The sequence below is a fragment of the Salvia miltiorrhiza genome, chromosome 6 (assembly GCF_028751815.1).
Source record: "Salvia miltiorrhiza cultivar Shanhuang (shh) chromosome 6, IMPLAD_Smil_shh, whole genome shotgun sequence".
In the NCBI taxonomy this organism is placed as follows: Eukaryota; Viridiplantae; Streptophyta; class Magnoliopsida; order Lamiales; family Lamiaceae; genus Salvia; species Salvia miltiorrhiza.
In genome coordinates, this window is record NC_080392.1 from 28,310,995 (window position 1) to 28,330,131 (window position 19,137).

A 19,137-nucleotide genomic window follows, 5' to 3' on the forward strand; every position below is an offset into this window, starting at 1 on the left:
AGCTTGCAAAATTTGAGTTCCTCATAAGTTTAATCTCTCTGAAGAATCATATTATTCATGCTCATCTTATAGTACATACTTAGCTCTGGATTCAACCATCTCCAAAACCCAAAATTTTCAGATTACAAAATAAGAAAATAAAAAAAGAGTTAAATAAAACAGTAAAATATGAACCAAGCACAAAAACATGTTAAATTCATACCTTTCTACGACTACAACTATAAAATTGCCTCTCGGGATTCTTTTCAGTGTGAGAGGTGTCGATTACAGTTGGAATTTCATGCCAACAAAGAACACGATCGGGAACTCCATGGTTGAAGCTCGAAGATGAACTAGAGGGTATAGACGACATTGAAATGTACCTGAAATCCTTACCTAATTGGTCGAAAATTAAATGGCAATAACACAAAGGTTACGAATCGTCCACGATTCGCTCAGGATTCACGCTAATTCGAGCGAATTGGTGCAAGAACCCTAGAAACTGAAAGCCCTAATCGAAGAAAGGGCATAAATTCGAATTTCGGATGTTAAATGGAGTAGAAACGACATCGTTTCTTTAGATTAGAAATGACGTCGTTTTATTTTATATTTTCGGCATCCTACAATGAAAATTTTGGTGCCACAGTGTCATTTTATGATGTCACGTCACTTAAAATTTGGGGAAAATCGGTCACCGGATAAAATCGAAACAAAAATGAAAGGTTATGAATTTAGAAGTCGATTTTTCAGATTTGGAGCAAAAACCAATTTTAGGAAAACGTTATGGATATACATGCAATTAACCCTATAAAAAATTATTAAATTTTATTTTATTTATCTTTATAGATACTTTTTATCTTTATTACAATGAAAATGGATAATTTTATATATTAACTCTTACAAAAATAATACTAATTATTATTTTTATAATAGTAAAATTAATATTTTATTTGTGCACATCTAGAAATAAATATCTTTGAGCTGTGATAAATAGGGCCAAAAAGTCATGAGAAAAAACGAAAAATAATTCCACAAAACTTGGCATGAATCGCAGACGTGACACGAGCCATGAAAGTGAAAGAGAAAATTCTATGTTTAATTAATATAGGCGGGCGCTGACGTGGCGGGAGGTTTATCTGGCTCAACGGCTGGATACTCGAACGTATCTTTGTATCGTTTTCGACGCACAACTCCTACACTCTGTTGAGTTGACAATTCAAGCGCAGCCCCCTTCGCTCAGCCGCCCGCCGCCGTAGCACCGCCGATCCCAGCCATAATAGCTGTCGAGGTAGATTCCTGACTCGATCTCAGGTTCTTCTTATCTCCTCCAAGTTTTCAGTTTTCACTCGTTTGGTCAACTGCTGGTTGAGATGAAATGATTTCTCTGAAAGGTTGAGATTCTGACCCCATATTTTACTTCATAATGGAATCGTTAAGAGCTAGAGCTCAATTGAGTGTCGAACTGACCACGGGCAGTATCCGATGGAATATGAGAGCGACGTAGATTGCATTTTGATTGAAGAATTGAAATCCATAGCAGTAAATCGTTGATTGTTGGGATTTATATTAGATTTCAAATCCTTCTCATTTTGAACTATAGTGATTGGTATGGATTTGGAATTCACTATATATTCGGTGGATTGGTTTCAAGTCTTGTTGCATCTCAAATCCCTCAACTCAGAGGCAACCTAATGGAACATAGTGCCTAGTTGTTAATTTGTTATGTTCTTTCCTGACGCACGATTGGAAACTTTACGGGCTTGTTTCTTGCTAAGTTCGATGTTAAGTCCTACATCTTCGAATTTCTGCTATCTAATAATCTCCTTTAGATATTGTGGTTTTTGTGTTGATCTCAGCATTTTGAAAACGTGTGTGAGGCTTCCTTTTTCTTCGTATATTTTTCGGAATCTGTTGTAAAAATCTATACTGGATGATATTCTCTGAATTCAGTGGTTTTTGCAATTAATGAGGTGACGAATGTAACTTTTTCTTTCTTGAGGGAATGTAACTGTTAATTGATCAGGCTATTATTAAATTAAATTTTCTCCTACTCAAAGTCAAACGTTTCAAGTGAGTAGCATTCTGAAATCTAATCCTGTCATTTTAATTCTTTGACCATCGAGATGTCTCTTATCTTCATTATGCTTCAAGAGCACCTTCATTATGCTTCAAGAGCACCACTTATCCCCAGTCCTAAAAAAGCATCATGTGCAAATTAATTTATCATCTATTTATTGTTTTACAGCCGTTCTTGAAAGTCATCAACACCGAGTAGTTTCAAAGGTAAACCAAAAAAGTTCTTCAATCTTCTTTTAGGAATTACCAATTATTTACCATTGGTTTGTAGGTAAAACTGAAATTCTTCAAGGGTTGAAGAATACAAAACCTTAGCTAGCTATATACTCAAAGCATCAACTATCTCATATATGTATGCTATTATGGCACCTAATAGGATGCCTAGGATGCTTACGAGTGTAGGATAGTTATGTAACAATGGGCATTACCTTACACTTTATGATGATTTTGGCTTATCCATCTCGTCCACAGTGATGTTGCTCCTTTCTCTGATTTGTTTCTAGTTTCCTGTATCTATGACTTGATGTCACAATTTTGAATTTCAGGCTAGAAATAATGCAGGAGTTTTGACCTCTGCATCAATCACTGCACATGTTCAGCAACTCGTAAGTTGTATACAAGAAGCATATTTTCTTTTCGAACATTTGTACTTCTTCAAGAAATAGTTGTGCTAAAGTCTTTCTTACCGCCGGTGCTTGTCTATTGTCTGCAGCAGCTTCTTAAGATCGGGAAAGAAGAAGATTGGCAGTATGAATAAGTGAGTGAACTCTTTTCCTCTTCTGGACTAGTTTTAGCATTCCTTTGTGTCCTAATTAAGTTATTAAGTTTCTTCTGTGTTTGAGGTCGAAAGTTATGATATATTCAGTGGAAGCAATGTATTCATATGCTAAATTTTAAATATGGGTAATCTATACTAAGAAAGTCAATACGCATATATCTTATCTCTGGGAAGTTCTTTTTTTGGTACACATGTAGTCAAATTTTAGAATTTCAATTTCAAATACTTATGGGGATGTTTGGGTTGGGGTCAGCAGTCCCACACTCGAACTGTTGTTATGACTCATGTTCATATGAAAACTGGGAATCCAACTCCCAGTTCCAGAAAGCTCTACCTCCAATTTTACATTCTAATCAACTCATACTCACAACAACTGCGGTAAAACCATCTAAATCATCTACTGTTATTTATCAATACTTGCTGTATTTACATTTGAATTAAGACAGCTGAAATGCAATGATAGAGTGGTGCCGAGTGGTGTCTGGAAGGTTTACACTCGGCGCGGCAGGAAGGCAGCAACATCGGATAATTAGGCGCGGAATGACATTACACTAAAAGATAATCACTACACCTAATTATCCGATGTTGCTGCCTAGCATGCCTTCTTTCCACGCCGGGTGTAACTCTTCCAGACACCACTCGGCGCCACTCTATCATGCCATTTAGATTATACAACAATATCCACATTCCCAGGCATGATTCGACACCAATATTCATTGTTCTCTCCCCCAATCCTGGAATATACATGCATTCTTACTATTAACCAATACTCCCAACTCAAATCTCCCTATTTGAAAATCTAAAGTTCTCCAAACAAGACATACCCCAGATGATGCTTAAGTATCTGAACTCATATAGAGCTTGCGATTTATTGCTGAGTTTTTGCAGTTCATTATCCTCTTGTTTTAGTGTCTGATATTCATTTTTATGGACGAATCAGGATACCTTCTATATAGTATTCCATGCAGACTAATAACATCTCAATTTACTGATTGCAATCTACAATGCAATATATTATTCCTTGTAGAAATTTATTCTCTAAAACTAATCCACACAGTAGGCAGAAAGCACAACCTTCCTTTACCTTAATCATTCTGCAATGTGGATTACTGTTGATGTCACTTTGGTGGAGTCCATTGTATTCTGAAGAAATTATTTCTCAGTGAACCTGTATTAGCCAAGACGCAGATGCTAGTTTTCTCTCAAAAACAATCAATCACCTGTACTTCATGTTGAAACAAAATAATCACAAAAACTAATCAAGGCTTAAACTTTAATCACAATACTAAAGCAACAACAACTTTTTAAGTTATTAAACTTAAACCATTTACATATGATATATTATATATGTTGGTGTTTAAACTTCAGAAAAATCAAATTGATATGCTATAATGAAGAAATTGTCATAAAAGAAACTATAGCTAAAGATAATAACTAATCAGTTTTTACAGGAAATTAGACTTGCATCTTTAACTGTTGTAGCTATAGGATTTATTCCAGCTCTCCTTTATATAAATGGAGTTCGAGAGGCAGTAATAGGTTTAGGTTTCTTTTGTTGAATTTCTCTCATTGACCAATAGTTTTCTCTTTTATCGTAACTTGGGTGATTCCAAATTGGATGAACTGAGTTCCCTTCTGGATCTATTAGAGATCAATGTGGGATTGGTAGAGGGTGCTGAGAACATTCATATGTGGGTTTAGGATTTTAGTACCCTACTTTTGAATTGATTTTCCGGACCTGGCCCATGAGGATAGCTTCAATCCCATAGACTGCTTCAATTCACACAGGATTTCTTAAGTCTACAAACTTCTTGGTTGCTTGAGTCCTGGAGGAATTGCCATGTATATCTTCATTGATCCCCATGTTAGAAGGTGTCTTTTTGTCCAATTGATGTAATCCCTAGTTGAGTTTGGCATCAATTTACATAAGAACCATATGGTGTTAAGCTTAGCCACATGTGCAAGCGTTTCTTGGTAATCAATGCTATAACTAAGTGAACCCTTTTTGCTTTCAAGCTTTCTGTCCTACCATAAACTTTATATACAACAGAATATAGATTCGCATCCCATGACCTTCTTCCCTGATAGGAGTTTAGTAAGCCACAAAGGTGCTGGTGCCCACATAGGTCTTATCTATTTTCATGATTGGTATTAGGTACGTTGACTTGGTCAGTTACCTACTCATGATGTGGTCCAAAGGAAAGATCCGTACATCCTTCAGATCCCTAGTGGTGTGTGTTATTTAGGTGTAGCTTGTTCACTCTGGAGCACATCTATGGACACTGTTCTTTTGCTTAGGTCTTGTCCAAGGTTCAACCTGAGCTTGGTCTTTTCTGGGTGCATAATAATAACGTCCTGATATTTTGTTTATTGATTAAGGTTACTTTCTGGATCCATTGGCAAGATCCTTTGAAGAGTGTGCTAGTATACATTGTTTCTTGGTCAATATGGTTGGCGATGTTTTAAAATATAAACTAAGGCCCTGGCTGCCATGATTTACTCAAATCACCACCCTATTTATGTGGTTGTGTTCTTGGTGTCAAGGCAATGCCCATGCCCGGGCTTTAGCCTTTTCCTGTACTTTTCTTTTATTAATTCAAAACCTCGTCATCCATGGCTTTCCACCCACAACTCTCTCTCCTTCACCACTTCATCTCTTGATTCACTATTTATGGGGATCTGTAATCACAAATCTAAATAATCATTGCTTTGGGGTGTTTGAGGATATATTATCCCTTGAAAGTTTTTCTTACTCTTCTTTCTCTTTCGGAGTTTCAAGAAATTGCCTTGTTTATGAATAACGAGACTCACTAAACTAGCTTGAACGAGCTTTTCTCGAACTGAGATTTGAATAGCTTTTGCTCATCTACATCCCTAGCCGATTTGTATATTTAGATCTTAACATTCATATATGATATTTGCGCATTCAGTAGTTGTTCACATATCAGTAATAAGATTGCCAAAATTCACACTTACTACTTTCCTTATTGTATTTGGACGGTATGAAAAGAGTTTTGATGCAATATCTGATATGGGTTATGTGTCCATTTACTACAGAACAAGAACATTTTTTGGGATCTCTCTCTCATTAATTATCATCAACATGGCTGCGATAATGGAGCGTGCTGATGAGAATCTCCTTCCAGCTGTTTATAAAGAAGTCAGTGAAGCTTTTGATGTCGGGCCATCAGATCTTGGATATCTCACGTTTATCCGGAACTTTGTCCAGGGAATGGCATCACCTGTGGCAGGTATATTGGCTATCAGTTATGACCGACCGACAATTCTTACAATTGGCATTCTCTGCTGGGCCTTATCAACAGCTGCTGTCGGAGTAAGCAAGTATTTGTTTCAAGTCGCATTTTGGAGAGCAATAAATGGCTTCGGACTAGCAATTGTGATACCAGCACTTCAGTCTTTCATTGCGGATAGCTATATGGATGGTATAAGAGGCACTGGATTTGGCTTTCTGAATCTCGTTGGCACAGTCGGTGGCATAGGAGGTGGAGCTATTGCCACTGTTATGGCTGGTTACGATTTATGGGGCATACCTGGATGGCGATGTGCCTTCATGATAATGGGAGCATTGAGTTGTTTAATTGCATTCCTTGTCTATCAGCTTGTTGTAGAGCCAAAAAGAAATATCAGCATACATGATACAAGCAAGATGTCTGATAGGTATGTTTGCATAGGTTGTTCAGTAGAAATTAGCATCATAATTGATGTTTGGCCTCTATTTATTCTGAGATATCGTATATCTCTAAGCAAGGTATGGTACAACCGAAGGGTTTTAGTTGGATGGATAGTTATCGAATTTTTTCCTTCTTGCTAATTCGTTGATATGTTGTTCCAGGGAAAGTTTGATGGAAAGTAAAAGTACAAGTTCAACAGCGATATGGTTGGAGTCGTGGTCAGCCATGAAAACCATAATGAAAGTTCCAACCTTTCAATTCATTGTATTACAAGGTCTTGTTGGTTCAGTGCCTTGGACAGCAATCGTTTTCATCACATTGTGGTTCGAACTAATTGGTATGTTTCCCACAATCTGAGTTTTACTAGGAGTTTCTAGAGAAATAAAGAGTTCAAATGAGAGCCTCGCAATATACTGTTAATCATGTTTTGTATAATAACTTTCGTCTTTCGAAAAATATCGTCAACGAACTTTTTCTATTAAAAAAATTTATTTATGGTACAGAAGTTCCTATAAAAATGGGTTAAATTTTTGGAAAAGTTTTGATTTATGCCCCACTTTACAGAATTCAACAATAAAATGTTGTGTCAGGTCGCTTGATTCTTAGGTAGATTTTTTTTTTCCACCTCTCACCCAATAAATGATGTTTCACAATAGGAAAATAAAAATAAATTAAAAGTTCCACCTAAAAAGAGAGAGTTCTGCTCTCTTCCTGAGTTCTCTTTTTCTGAGTTATGCGTTCTCTCTTCTTAACTTCTTTCTTTTTGTGAAACGTCTTTAGTGGGTGAGTTGATTTATCATTCCATTGCTTGATTCTGTAATACAGGACATAAATCAAACTTTTCCAAAATGTTGAGAGTTTATGATTAGAAAATGTTAGTCGGAGACATTTTATGGAAACCGCTAAAAGTTAGAGACACAAAACATGATTAACCTTACAATATATCACCCAGACATTGACCCTAGAGAAAATGTAAATTTTGTTTTATGGAGTGGGAACCGATATGGACCTCAGTTGTTGATAAATAAGTTTCACTCACTGCACCTGAATTTCACTCTACCGAGCTGCAGGTTTCGACCACAACAGCGCAGCAACCTTGGTCGGTCTGTTTGCTGCTGGATGCGCACTTGGGTCATTCTTCGGTGGAGTAATAGCAGATAGAATGTCTCGTGCGTACCCTTACTCTGGTAGGATTATGTGCGCACAGTTCAGTTCTTTCATGGGCATCCCGTTCTCACTCTTCCTCCTCAGAGTTATTCCCCAGGAAGTGAGCAGTTACTATACATATGCCACCACACTCTTCCTGATGGGCCTTACCATCAGCTGGTGTGCCACAGCTACCAACGGCCCAATGTTCGCTGAGGTCGTCCCTCCCAAACACCGTACCATGATCTATGCCTTTGACCGTGCCTTTGAAGTGTCATTCTCGTCGTTTGCTGCTCCTATTGTCGGGATCCTCTCAGAGAAGATATACGGGTATGATTCTAAGTCTGTCGACCCTATCTTAGGCTCGTCGAGGGAGGCCATGGCATTGTCGAGAGGGCTTCTGTCCATGATGGTAGTTCCCTTTGGTTTGTGCAGCTTGTTTTACAGTCCTTTGTATTGGACCTTTAAGCAGGATCGCGAGAATGCCAGATTAGCTAGTGTAAAGGAAAATGAGATGCTATGAGGTTTTCCACTTCTCCTTTTGTAGCCTCTTCTATTTTGGTATCCATAGAGAGTTGTGTTATACTTCAATTAGTTTTACTCTTAACACTCAGATAGTAATTTGCTATGGTTTTTACTTGCTACTTAGGACTTGTTCTTTCTATTATATACAGGGAAGAGTTCAATGGAGACCACTTCCCTATATAGAGAATGAAGATCAAATTAGAGCCATTGATCTCACCAAAATCAATGAATCAGATTCATTCCAATTCTTTAAGTTTAGGAAATCCCGTAAATTCTTCATTTTCCAATTTTGGGAACCAACGAACATTATTATGAACTTACAAACATAAGTATATTTATTTGTATGTTCATTTGTTTTTATACGAACATATCGACGAACATTAGTATGTTCGTAAGTTCATAATAATGTTCGTTGGTTCCCAAAATTGAAAAATGAGAAATTTACGGGATTTTCTAAACTTGAAGAATTCGGATTAATCTGATTCATTGATTTTGGTGAGATCAATAGCTCTGATTTGGTCTCTATTCTCTATATAGGGAAGTGGTCTCCATTGAAGATATATATATATATATATATATATATATATATATATATATATATATATATATATGGTTGAGTTCAACATAGAATTATCTTTTTATTCATCATGAACAAATCTATATAGTTTACGAACAGATCAACATAACTAATGAACAGACGTATTTAGTAAAAATATAGAAAAACTCCCCACCAGCAGGATTCGAACCCGGGGCAAATTGCTGTTCATGCGGTACATTGATCTGTTCATTAAAATTATAGATATGTTCGTTTTTATTTTACGAATTCTCTATTCTCCACAATATTTAGCTTCTCTGTTGAACCCTTCTCTCTCTATATATATATATATATATATATATATATATATATATATATATATATATGGGCGCGCTCCAGTGAGGCTTCCTATTTTTCGTGAGACACTGAGTATAATGAATAAGACATATATACTGATGAACAAGGTAGTATAGGCATTGTATACTGATGAATAATGCAGTATATACTAATGAATAACAAAATTTAAAATATTTCGCTCCCTCCAGGATTCGAACCCAGAGAGAAAATTTCACCCTCTAGGTACAATATCAGTCATAGGATTGATAAAATAAACGCGCGAGAACGTATCTAAGATCTCATTATAAATAGGGGGTCTCATTGGAGCGCTCCCCATATATATATATATGAGACCCCCTATTTATAATGAGATCTTAGATACGTTCTTGCGCGTTTATTTTATGTATATATATATATATATATATATATATATATATATATATAGGGTTTAGTTCAACAGAGAATTATCTTTTTCGAGAGAACGAACAAATCTATATATTTTACGAACAGATCAACATAAGTAATGAACAGACGTATTTAGTAAAAATATAGAAAAACTCGCCACCAGCAGGATTCGAACCCGGGGCAAATTGTTGTTCATGCGGTACATTGATCTGTTCGTTAAAATTATAGATCTGTTCGTTTTTATTTTACGAATTCTGTATTCTCCACAATATTTAGCTTCTCTGTTGAACCCTTCTCTCTCTGAACCAATTCCTATATAGGGTTAGGTTATATTGAGAAGCTCAAATGTGTTGAGAAGTTGAGAAGCAATTTAATAGATGAACATGCCAATTAGTTTTTATGAACACGAGTTTGATCTGGGGTTCGATCATTGGCGGTGACGTATTTTTTAACAAATTAAATAGATTCGTATGTTCGTCAGTTGTATTTGGTATGTTCAAAGAATTTATTTATATAGTGTCTAATTACCATGTTCATCAAAATGTACTAACATGTTCATCTATTACATTGCTTCTCAACTTCTCAACATATTTGAGCTTCTCAATTGAACCAATTCCTATATATATATATATATAGGAATGGGATCATATAGATCCCAATGCTTATAATAGATCCCTAGATCCAAATCTTGACCACACATTTATGACATGTGGCGCATCAAGATGGTGACACGTGGCAAGGAGCTTCCAAGCATTCCAAGGCAAAATCTGGAGGGGTAAAATTGGAATGTAATTTTTGGATTTAATAATTAAAAAAATATATATATTTTTTTAGATTTTCTCAAAATAGATATATTTTAGATGCATATAGTTTCACACAAAGATGCATAAAGTTTTCACATGAAATGCATAACTTTGAACAGAAAAATGCATTTAATTTTTCCAGTTTTGGTATTTTCACCACCCCACCCCATACCACCCCCCAATCCAACCCACACCACCCCCAACCCTCCCCATTACCACCCCCCAAAAATAGGCATGTTTCACATGCATATAAAATCAAACAAAAATGCATAAAGTTTTCACATAAAAATGCATTAAATTATACAAAAAATGCATTTCATTTTAATAAATCTGGTAGTTTCGCCACCCCACCCCTGCCCCACCCCCACCCCACCCACCCCCCCACCCCTAAATTTTTTTTTTCAAAAACTGATTTTCTGATTGATGGCCCACCCCCACCCCCACCCACCCACCCCCCCCCCCCAAATTATTTTTTTTAAAACTGATTTTCAAAAAAAAAATTTTGGGGGGGATGGGGGGGGTCAGTGGTCAGAAAATCAGTTTTTGAGAAAAAAAAATAATAATAAAAAAATTTGTGGGGGGGTGGTGGGGGGTGGGGGGTAGGGGTGGGTCAGTGGTCAGAAAATCAGTTTTTTTTTAAAAAAAAAAATTGGGGGGATGGGGGGGTAGGGGGTGGGTGGGGGTGGGGTGGGGTTCAGGGGTGTGGGGGGTGGGGTTGGGGTGGGGTGAAATCTTATGCATTTTTATATGAAACTTTATACATTTTGATATGAAAGTTTATACATTTTCGTATGAAACTTTATGCATCTAAAATATACCTATTTTGAGAAAATCTAATTTTTTTTTAATTTCAAAAATTATATTCCAATTTTACCCCTCTCCAGATTTTGCCTTGAAATGCGTTTCCACGTGTCACCATCTTGATGCGCCACATGTCATAAATGTGTGGTCTAGATTTGGATCTACGGATCTATTATAAGCATAGGGATCCATCGGAACCCAACCCTATATATATATATATATATATATATATATATATATAGGTGGGGTGGGCTAGATAAAAATACTCTTAAGTGTATAAAATATAAACGTTTCTTAATGTACGAATTTTATGTAGAACACGTATGAATTTATCCAACAGAGTTACGAATTGCGAAAAATAAATTTTTGTTATCTTTGGGATTCGAACTCAAGACCACGAATTCATCCAACAGGGTTACGAATCAACCGTAGATCTTGATGATCTAAAGGCTGAAAATCATTTATATTTTATACACTTAAGAGTGTTTTTATTCTAGCCCTCCCCCTATCTATCTATCTATATATATATATATATAGGGTGTGGTTCTAGAGAGAACTACATTATTTGTGAGAACGTGAGAACCATCAAATCTAATGCATTCACTGTAAAAATTAATGCATTCGCTGTTAAAATTAATGCACTAAAAAAAATAAAAAAAAAATTGCTCCCTTCAGGATTCGAACCCAGGATCTGCATTCATCCAACAAGATGATACATCCACCGTAGATCTTGATAATCGAATGGCTGAAAATGGTTCTCCGTTCTTTTTTTATTTATGGTTCTTTCTTGAACCTCTCCATATATATATATATATATATATATATATATATATATATATAAATAGATAGGGTCAGCTTCAATTGAGAAAGGCCCCTAAGAGTTAGAATAAAGAATAGATCTTAGTCCTTGAACAGAGCATATTTGACGGCCCAAATCAGTTCAAAAATGTATTTCTTAGGGGTGAGCAGTCGGTCCGGACCGAACCGGACCGAATCGACGAAACCGAGGACCGAATTTTTAATATTTTTTGGACCAAACCGGACCAACTGAAACCCTAGGACCGAACCGAAATCGGACCGAAACTGCCATCGGTTCTCGGTCCGGTTCAGTCCAAAACCGTCATTTTTAAAATATTTAAAATTAATAAAAATATTAATAAAAACATTAGAAATTAATAAAAATATTAGAAATTAATAAAAATATTAATATATTAATAAAAATATTAATAATATTAATAAAAATATTAAATACTACTCCCTCCGTTCCATTATTCATGGCTCGTATTCCTTTTTGGGCCGTCCCAAGCTACTTGGCTCATTCCCTTTTTGAGCCATAATTAGGGAACTATTAACAACTTAATTAAGGCAACTATATAAAGCAAAATTAGAAACCCTAAATCTACATCTTTCCTCCTCAATTCCTTCCGCCGCTCTATGCTCTCTTTCTCTCTCATATGTGCAGCCCTCATGTGGCTGAAACCCTAAATTGCGCCGCCCTCAACCACCTCTATTGCCGCCCTTAATCGCAGTGATGAAGCGTTCCTTCCCTTGGAAAGAGTATCTGAGCGACGAGTGGATCCCCGATACCGAAGATTCGCTCGGCTTCATCGACGCTCCACCGCCTGTGTACTTCTCGTTCTCCATGTCGGAGGCGTTGACGGCGGCCTCCCAGGAGTCGTGGCTCGGTGCATCTGAGGTTGAACATGAAGGAGAGCTTAGGTGCGAAGAAAGTCCATCCCCTCCGCTCCGACCTACGATCTATCGCCGCCCTTGTCCCGCAAGGATCAGAAAGTATGAAACCCCCTTCTTACCTCTCTCATTTACTCAGTCCCCTGATTTAGGTCAATATACTGATCTTCTCTGTTACGAATCATGGGCATCGGTTTTTCTGAGCGAGGAAACCCCTAGATCCGATGCCAAATCGAAAGATTTGGCGGCGAAATCAGGGGTTAAATCGGAGGAAACAGGGGCCAAAACGGAGGAATTGGGAAGGAAATCCGACGAGTGGTGGCTCACGGCATCCGAAGGCCACCGTCGACTACTCGCCACACTGCTTCCTGAATTGTTTTGGGTGAGATCTTCCATGTTTTTGGTGAATTTGTGCCTATTTGAAAATGTAATTTTGTGGCTGTATGCAAGAGACCTAGGGGTTTAATGGGTGATTTCATTGCTGAAATGATAAGAACATGCTCATATTTTTTAAAAAAATGCATCTATGATTAATAATGAGATGTACGAGTATGAATTGTGTGTTGTTGGTTTAGTTGGTGTCTTGAGCATGTTGGTGTGTTGTTACTGATTTGGTGGTGATGTTTGGAGTGTGGGTGGTGCTGTTGGTGTAGTACGTATCTGTTGTTGGTGTAGTAGTATCTGCTGTTACTGATTTCATGGGACTGATGCCCACTACTCTATAGGGGTGAGCATTCGGGCGGGTTGGGTTGAAACCGAACCGTTTCGCCCAACCCGAACCCAAACCGCCAACTAAAATTTCAAACCGAACCAAACCGTTTTACTTGAAAAAACCGAACCGTAAAATTTCGGTTCGGTTCGGTTCGGTTTGGCCTAAAACCGTTCCATTTTTTTTTATTCAAAAACCTGGTAACAATATTTTGGCAGCCCTTAAAATGCATAAATTCAACAAAATGCATACTTAAAAGTCCACAAAATGCATACCTAATGTTCGCCACAAATATAATCCACACACACAACTGTCAACTACAAGTCCACAAGACCACAACAAAATAAAATGCAAAGTGTATCAAATTACAATTCCAAAACATAAATAGCATAATAAGCAAGATAACAAGAATCATAAACATGTCTTCTTGTTCATTATCTTCAATCTTCACCCCTCTACTTCCATGGAGTCCAAAGTTGTGGTCCCAACCCCACTTGTGCCAACACTCTTCATACCTACAAAAGTAAAAACCAACAACAAATTAGTGAGTATGAAATCAAGAATCAAAGAATAGGGCAAAATATTTAAAATATTTTAACCTTGTTCAAGTTTTTCAATGCTTTCCAAATCTTCTTCAATTGTGATTGGTTGTCTTGATCTTCTAGTCCAATCTTGGGTGCATATGAGACACTCCACAGTTTCGGCACCTAAAGAACTCCTAAAAGGATCAAGCACTCGACTTCCGGAGCTAAAGGCGGATTCCGAAGCAACCGTGGAAATTGGCATTGACAATACATCTCGAGCAAGGTGTGAAAGAATAGGATATCTATGTTGATTTTTCTTCCACCAACTTAGGATATTAAAAGAAGCCTTTTCTTCCGTAGTCACATCATTCTTGTCTTCAAGGTATATATCCAACTCACTCTTCTTGCTTGATGAACCATCTTGTTGCATCTTTTGTTTTTTGAATCTATCACCCATGCTCTCCGCTTCAATGAAAGAATCCACATTGATAGTAGAAGATTCAACATTCTCATGAATATTGCTTGATGATGTATCACCTCGAGATTGATATTTCTCTTTGTAAGCATCAAAAAGCTCTTTCATGGAATCCATCACACCTTTGGCCATCTTGTTGCCAATTTCATCCCCATACTCCTCAACAAGTGCATATTCAATGAACTCAAACTTATAATTTGGATCAACAACAACGGCCACATATATAAGTTTGTTCATTTTCAATGGATCTCCCCAATACTTCTCAGCCTTTGCCATCATTTTGACACCCATTTGATCAACATCTTGTTCATTATGTGTCATCCACTTTTTCAACAACAACTTCACCCTACTAATCTCATCATAAAACTTATTCGAGGTAACATACAAAGACCCCGAAATCCTTATAGTAAGATGATAGAAAGTGGACAAAAGATCAATCATTCTTTTAACATTTGCCCAATCACCACTATTTGGGGAACCATTGGGAAGGTCAACTCGATAATATGGATCTTCCAACTCAAAGCGCTCAAAAGCTTTAACAAAATTATATGCAACACTCAACATCAAATAAGTGGAATTCCATCTAGTGCACACATCAAGACACAACATACTCTTGCATTCAATATTCTCAGCCACACAACATTCTTTGAACCGTTTAATTCTAGCGGGAGACTGTTTAATAAACTTAACTGCATCTCTAACTTTTTCAATTGATGGATTGACTTCTTTCAAACCATCTTTCACAATCAAAGCAATAACATGAGCAATGCACCTCATATGCAAATATTTCCCCTTAACAAATGTAGCACCCCTAGAACTCAATCTTCCTTTCAAATATTGAATGCAAGTATCATTTGAAGAGGCATTATCCACTGTGATTGAAATAACTCTTGAAATTCCCCATTCACGAAGACAACCATCTAATTGTCTACCCAATTCCTCACCTCTATGACTTTCAATTGTGCAGAAATTGATTATCTTCTTATGATATTTCCACTCATTATCAACAAAGTGAGCAGTGATGCACATGTAATTCAAATGCTGTAGAGAAGTCCATGTATCAGTGGTAATACTCACACTTTGACCTGTTTTTTTGAAAAACTGCCTTAGTTTCAATTTTTCATCTAAAAAGAGTTGTTGGCAATCCCTTGACACAGTCCAACGTGATGGGATTTTAAATTTTGGCTGTAGAGCAGCAACAAACTCAATAAACCCTTCCCCCTCGACATGCCTAAAGGGCAATTCATCTTTAATTATCATTGAAGCCAATTTCTTTCTACAAAACTCTTGATCAAACCTCCAAGCCGTGAGGCTACCCTCAACACAACCATCCCCTTCATGTATTGTTTGCAAAGATAATTGGGATTGCTTTAAGTCTACACTAGCAGGATGCTTCTTACAAACATTAAGATGATTCCTTAGTGTAGACGTGCCATGCTTTTTAGACTCAGACATGTAAGGCTTACCACAATAATTGCACTTTGCTTTTCTTTTAAGCCCGTCATAAAAGATGGTGAAGTGAGGCCAAACATCAGAACGCTTGTTCATAGTCCCCTTGTTTGTGTTCGTTGTTGATTCATCACCCGTCTCAGCTTCACCCGTCTCAGCTTGAGGCTCTGCAGGTCCACTCGTTTGTGATGGCTTTTCTTTAGAACTTGAGTCCGCCATCTATGAAAATAAGCCAATTTCAGCCATACACAAGTAACACAACAAATTTGAATACCTACTGTCTACTATAACTTCAGCCATACACAAGTAACACAACAAATTTGAATACCTACTGTCTACTGTAACTTCAGCCATACACAAGTAACACAACAAATTTGAATACCTACTGTCTACTGTAACTTCAGCCATACATAACAAATAATGCAAAAATTATAAGAGGGACTGACCGAGGTTGCAAGGCAGGGATGACGGGTCGACGGCGAGGCAGGCTTGGGTCGGTCGGACCGTGGGGCGGCGAGGCTCGGGCGGGCCTAGGCGACGGCGTGGGGCGGCGAGGCTCGGTCAGGCCTAGGCGACGGCGTCGCGAGATGGTTGGGCGACGTCGTGAGTTGCGACTGTTGGGACCTGGGCGGGCGTAGCGGCGGGGAACTCTACTGGAGGAAGAGGCGGCGCCGGCAGGGATCTTGGGTCGGCGATTGTTGGTGGGGATGGCAGTCGCCTTCTGCCAGAATGGGGTGGGGTGGCGGTGGCGCTGCGGCGGCCAGACGGGAAGTGGGAGGAGGCCGGAGGGAGCCCTAGAAATCGTTGACTTGAATAAGAATTGGAATGGGGGGAAAGGGAGGCGGGCGGCTAGGGCAGATACTCTGAAGTGAAATGAGATTATGAGAATAGGGTTGAAATTTGAAAATAAATTCTAATATTATTAATATTAATTATTTATAAAATATATTATAATAAATTATTAAAAATTTCGGTTCGGTTCGGTTTATAAACCGCACCGTTTTATCCAAACCGAACCCGAATCGAAAACTGGCGGTTTGAAAATTTTCAAACCAAACCGCACCGTTTTCACTACAAAAACCGAACCAAACCGCCCGGTTTGGTTCGGTTCGGTTCGGTTTGGCGGTTCCGGTTTGGTTTTGCTCAGCCCTACTACTCTACAAGGTAGAGTAGTGTTGGTGACTACCCAAGAACTAAGTTCATTCACACTGAAACCGCATTACAAGTTTGAAAATATGCATATGCTTCTTGCCATCTGCATTACAAGTTTAAAAGTTTGTAAACTGCATTTACAAAAACAAAAAACCATTTGCTGTTGCACTAAAAAAGCAACAAAAACGTTTTGAACTATGCACAACTTCTTGCCTTTCAACTATGCATATAGGCATTTACAAAAAACAAAAAACCATCTGCATATGCACTATTCAAGCAACATTAAGGCATTGAATTGTTGTTCAATGCCTTCAACTGTTGCTTGGTGAATACCTAAACGATGTTCGAGCTCTTCAATGCCTTCCACTTCCCCTTTTTCCCGTAGATAGGCTATGGTCTCTTTCACCAGGTCTGTTGGAACTTCCAAACATTGAGGAAGAAGTTGTTGTCTTAATAGTGCATCCTTCTTCATGTGTGGAAGTTTGTAGCAGTTCTGCCCCTTAACCTTCATGATCTCTATCATGCAACCCTGCAAACTTAGGAAAACCTTATTCAATGTCATTGGTGCAAGCTCATTAAAGGAAGAAACCACTGCATTTACTAGGCTATCCACATCAAAGCAAACACTCTCTGTTTGCAGGCTTTGAATAGCCCTAAACCATCCAAGGTCATTTATATTATTGTCAGGGGAGTTTGGAGGCTGATGTATGATGTTGATGTCAAAACCATCTGCTGTTGCACAGTCTCTGAACTCTATGTCCTCATTCTTGATATGTGGCCTAGCATTATCTTGTTGAATAAAGATAATCTTGCTTGCAAATGAAGGCCACTTGGCTTTAATGGCTGGAACAAGCTGTTTCATACATTAAATGCAGAATATTCATCCATTAAATGCAGAATATATATGCTGTTGTCTTAAATGCAGTCTTCATCCATTAAATGCAGAATATTCTGTGCAAGTGACTTAAATGCAGAATTCATACATTAAATCACTTGTTTCTGTTCCATTCATCATAAATGCAGAACTCATGCATCCCCCTATTCTGTTACATTCATCATAAATGCAGAATTCATACACTAAGAGTTCTGTTCCAGAATACCTGCTTGATGAAACACTCTCTCATTACTTGTTGTGTTATGCTCTTAATTGGCTTTTGCTCAAGTGTCCCTGCTGCTCTATTCTTGCTTGACCTCTTTGCTGGTACCATTTCTGTTAAAGGGAAGATTCCTATCTTCCCGTAAAAAAGAACACTCCCATCATCACCAAATATTGGTCGACACACCGCACACACGAACATCACCTTTTTTATGAACTTTTTACTCTTGCAACTTCTATGTGGCTCAGCCTCTGCTGGAGTTAAATAGAATCTGTGAGAAGCCTTGGTGATGTAGAACCACTTTTCATCGATATGGATAGTGTTGTACATGCTCTTGAACTTCAATTTATCTTGCAGCCTGTCATACTCAATATTGTCTAAGCAAAACCTCAACCGTAACAGCTTATTTGGGGCTGTTAGGTCAGGTTTTATAACACTTGTATGAGCCTTGATCAGCCCCTGATCTATCCACCTACCTACGGTACTCTTGCTGCAGTTTATTCCGCTAGCCAATCTTCGTATGGTTGATCTTTTAGATAACTCAATGCTTGCAATTAACTCTAGATCAATTTGTACTCTTTTTTTCCTTGGTCTACAAATTTTTCTACTTTGTGAACTTATAAACTGACCGTTGATCTGTTTTTGCTTTGCCTCAGCCCAAAGACGACACACGGTTCGCCGAGAGATGCCGAACTTGAGTTCGGCAGCCTTCATTTTGCCTCGTGGTGGCTTGCCATTCTTGCTTTCAATGATCAAGAATTGAATGAGAGCAGCCCTTTCTTCACTTGTCAAATCTTTCCTCCTCATTTTCTTTTTTTTTTATTGTAAGTGTTGGGCGATAGAATGAAATGAGAGCAGCCCTCTCTATTTAAAGAGAAACAAATGTACTGCCGCCTTTTTTTGGGCTCATTTATGAAATGTGTGTTGCTTAAAATTCTTCTATTCTGGCGCCACTTTTTCATTCTG

General features: G+C 37.9%; 2 protein-coding genes across 5 annotated transcripts; one reads left to right on the forward strand and one right to left on the reverse strand.

The window, feature by feature from the left end:
- Window positions 1–982: 982 nt before the first annotated feature.
- Window positions 983–8,315, forward strand: LOC130989003 (uncharacterized). 4 transcript variants are annotated; one of them, XM_057912983.1, is made up of 7 exons: window positions 983–1,267; window positions 2,225–2,262; window positions 2,601–2,660; window positions 2,768–2,812; window positions 5,891–6,511; window positions 6,687–6,862; window positions 7,596–8,315. In XM_057912983.1, the coding sequence occupies exons 3-7, from the start codon at window positions 2,647–2,649 to the stop codon at window positions 8,192–8,194; spliced, it is 1,455 nt and encodes a 484-aa protein (XP_057768966.1). In that variant the 5' UTR covers window positions 983–1,267; window positions 2,225–2,262; window positions 2,601–2,646; the 3' UTR covers window positions 8,195–8,315. The 4 variants fall into 4 exon arrangements, with proteins under 4 accessions (XP_057768966.1, XP_057768964.1, XP_057768968.1 ...); XM_057912985.1 differs by having other exon boundaries at window positions 1,031–1,267; window positions 2,771–2,812; XM_057912981.1 differs by lacking the exon at window positions 2,225–2,262 and having other exon boundaries at window positions 999–1,267.
- A 9,027-nt stretch (window positions 8,316–17,342) lies between these two features.
- On the reverse strand, window positions 17,343–18,501 carry LOC130990722 (uncharacterized). Its single transcript, XM_057914951.1, has 2 exons — window positions 18,175–18,501; window positions 17,343–17,927 (listed from the first exon to the last, which is right to left on the reverse strand). Exons 1-2 carry the CDS (start codon window positions 18,499–18,501, stop codon window positions 17,343–17,345), a joined length of 912 nt encoding a protein of 303 aa, XP_057770934.1.
- Between the last annotated feature and the right edge of the window lie 636 nt (window positions 18,502–19,137).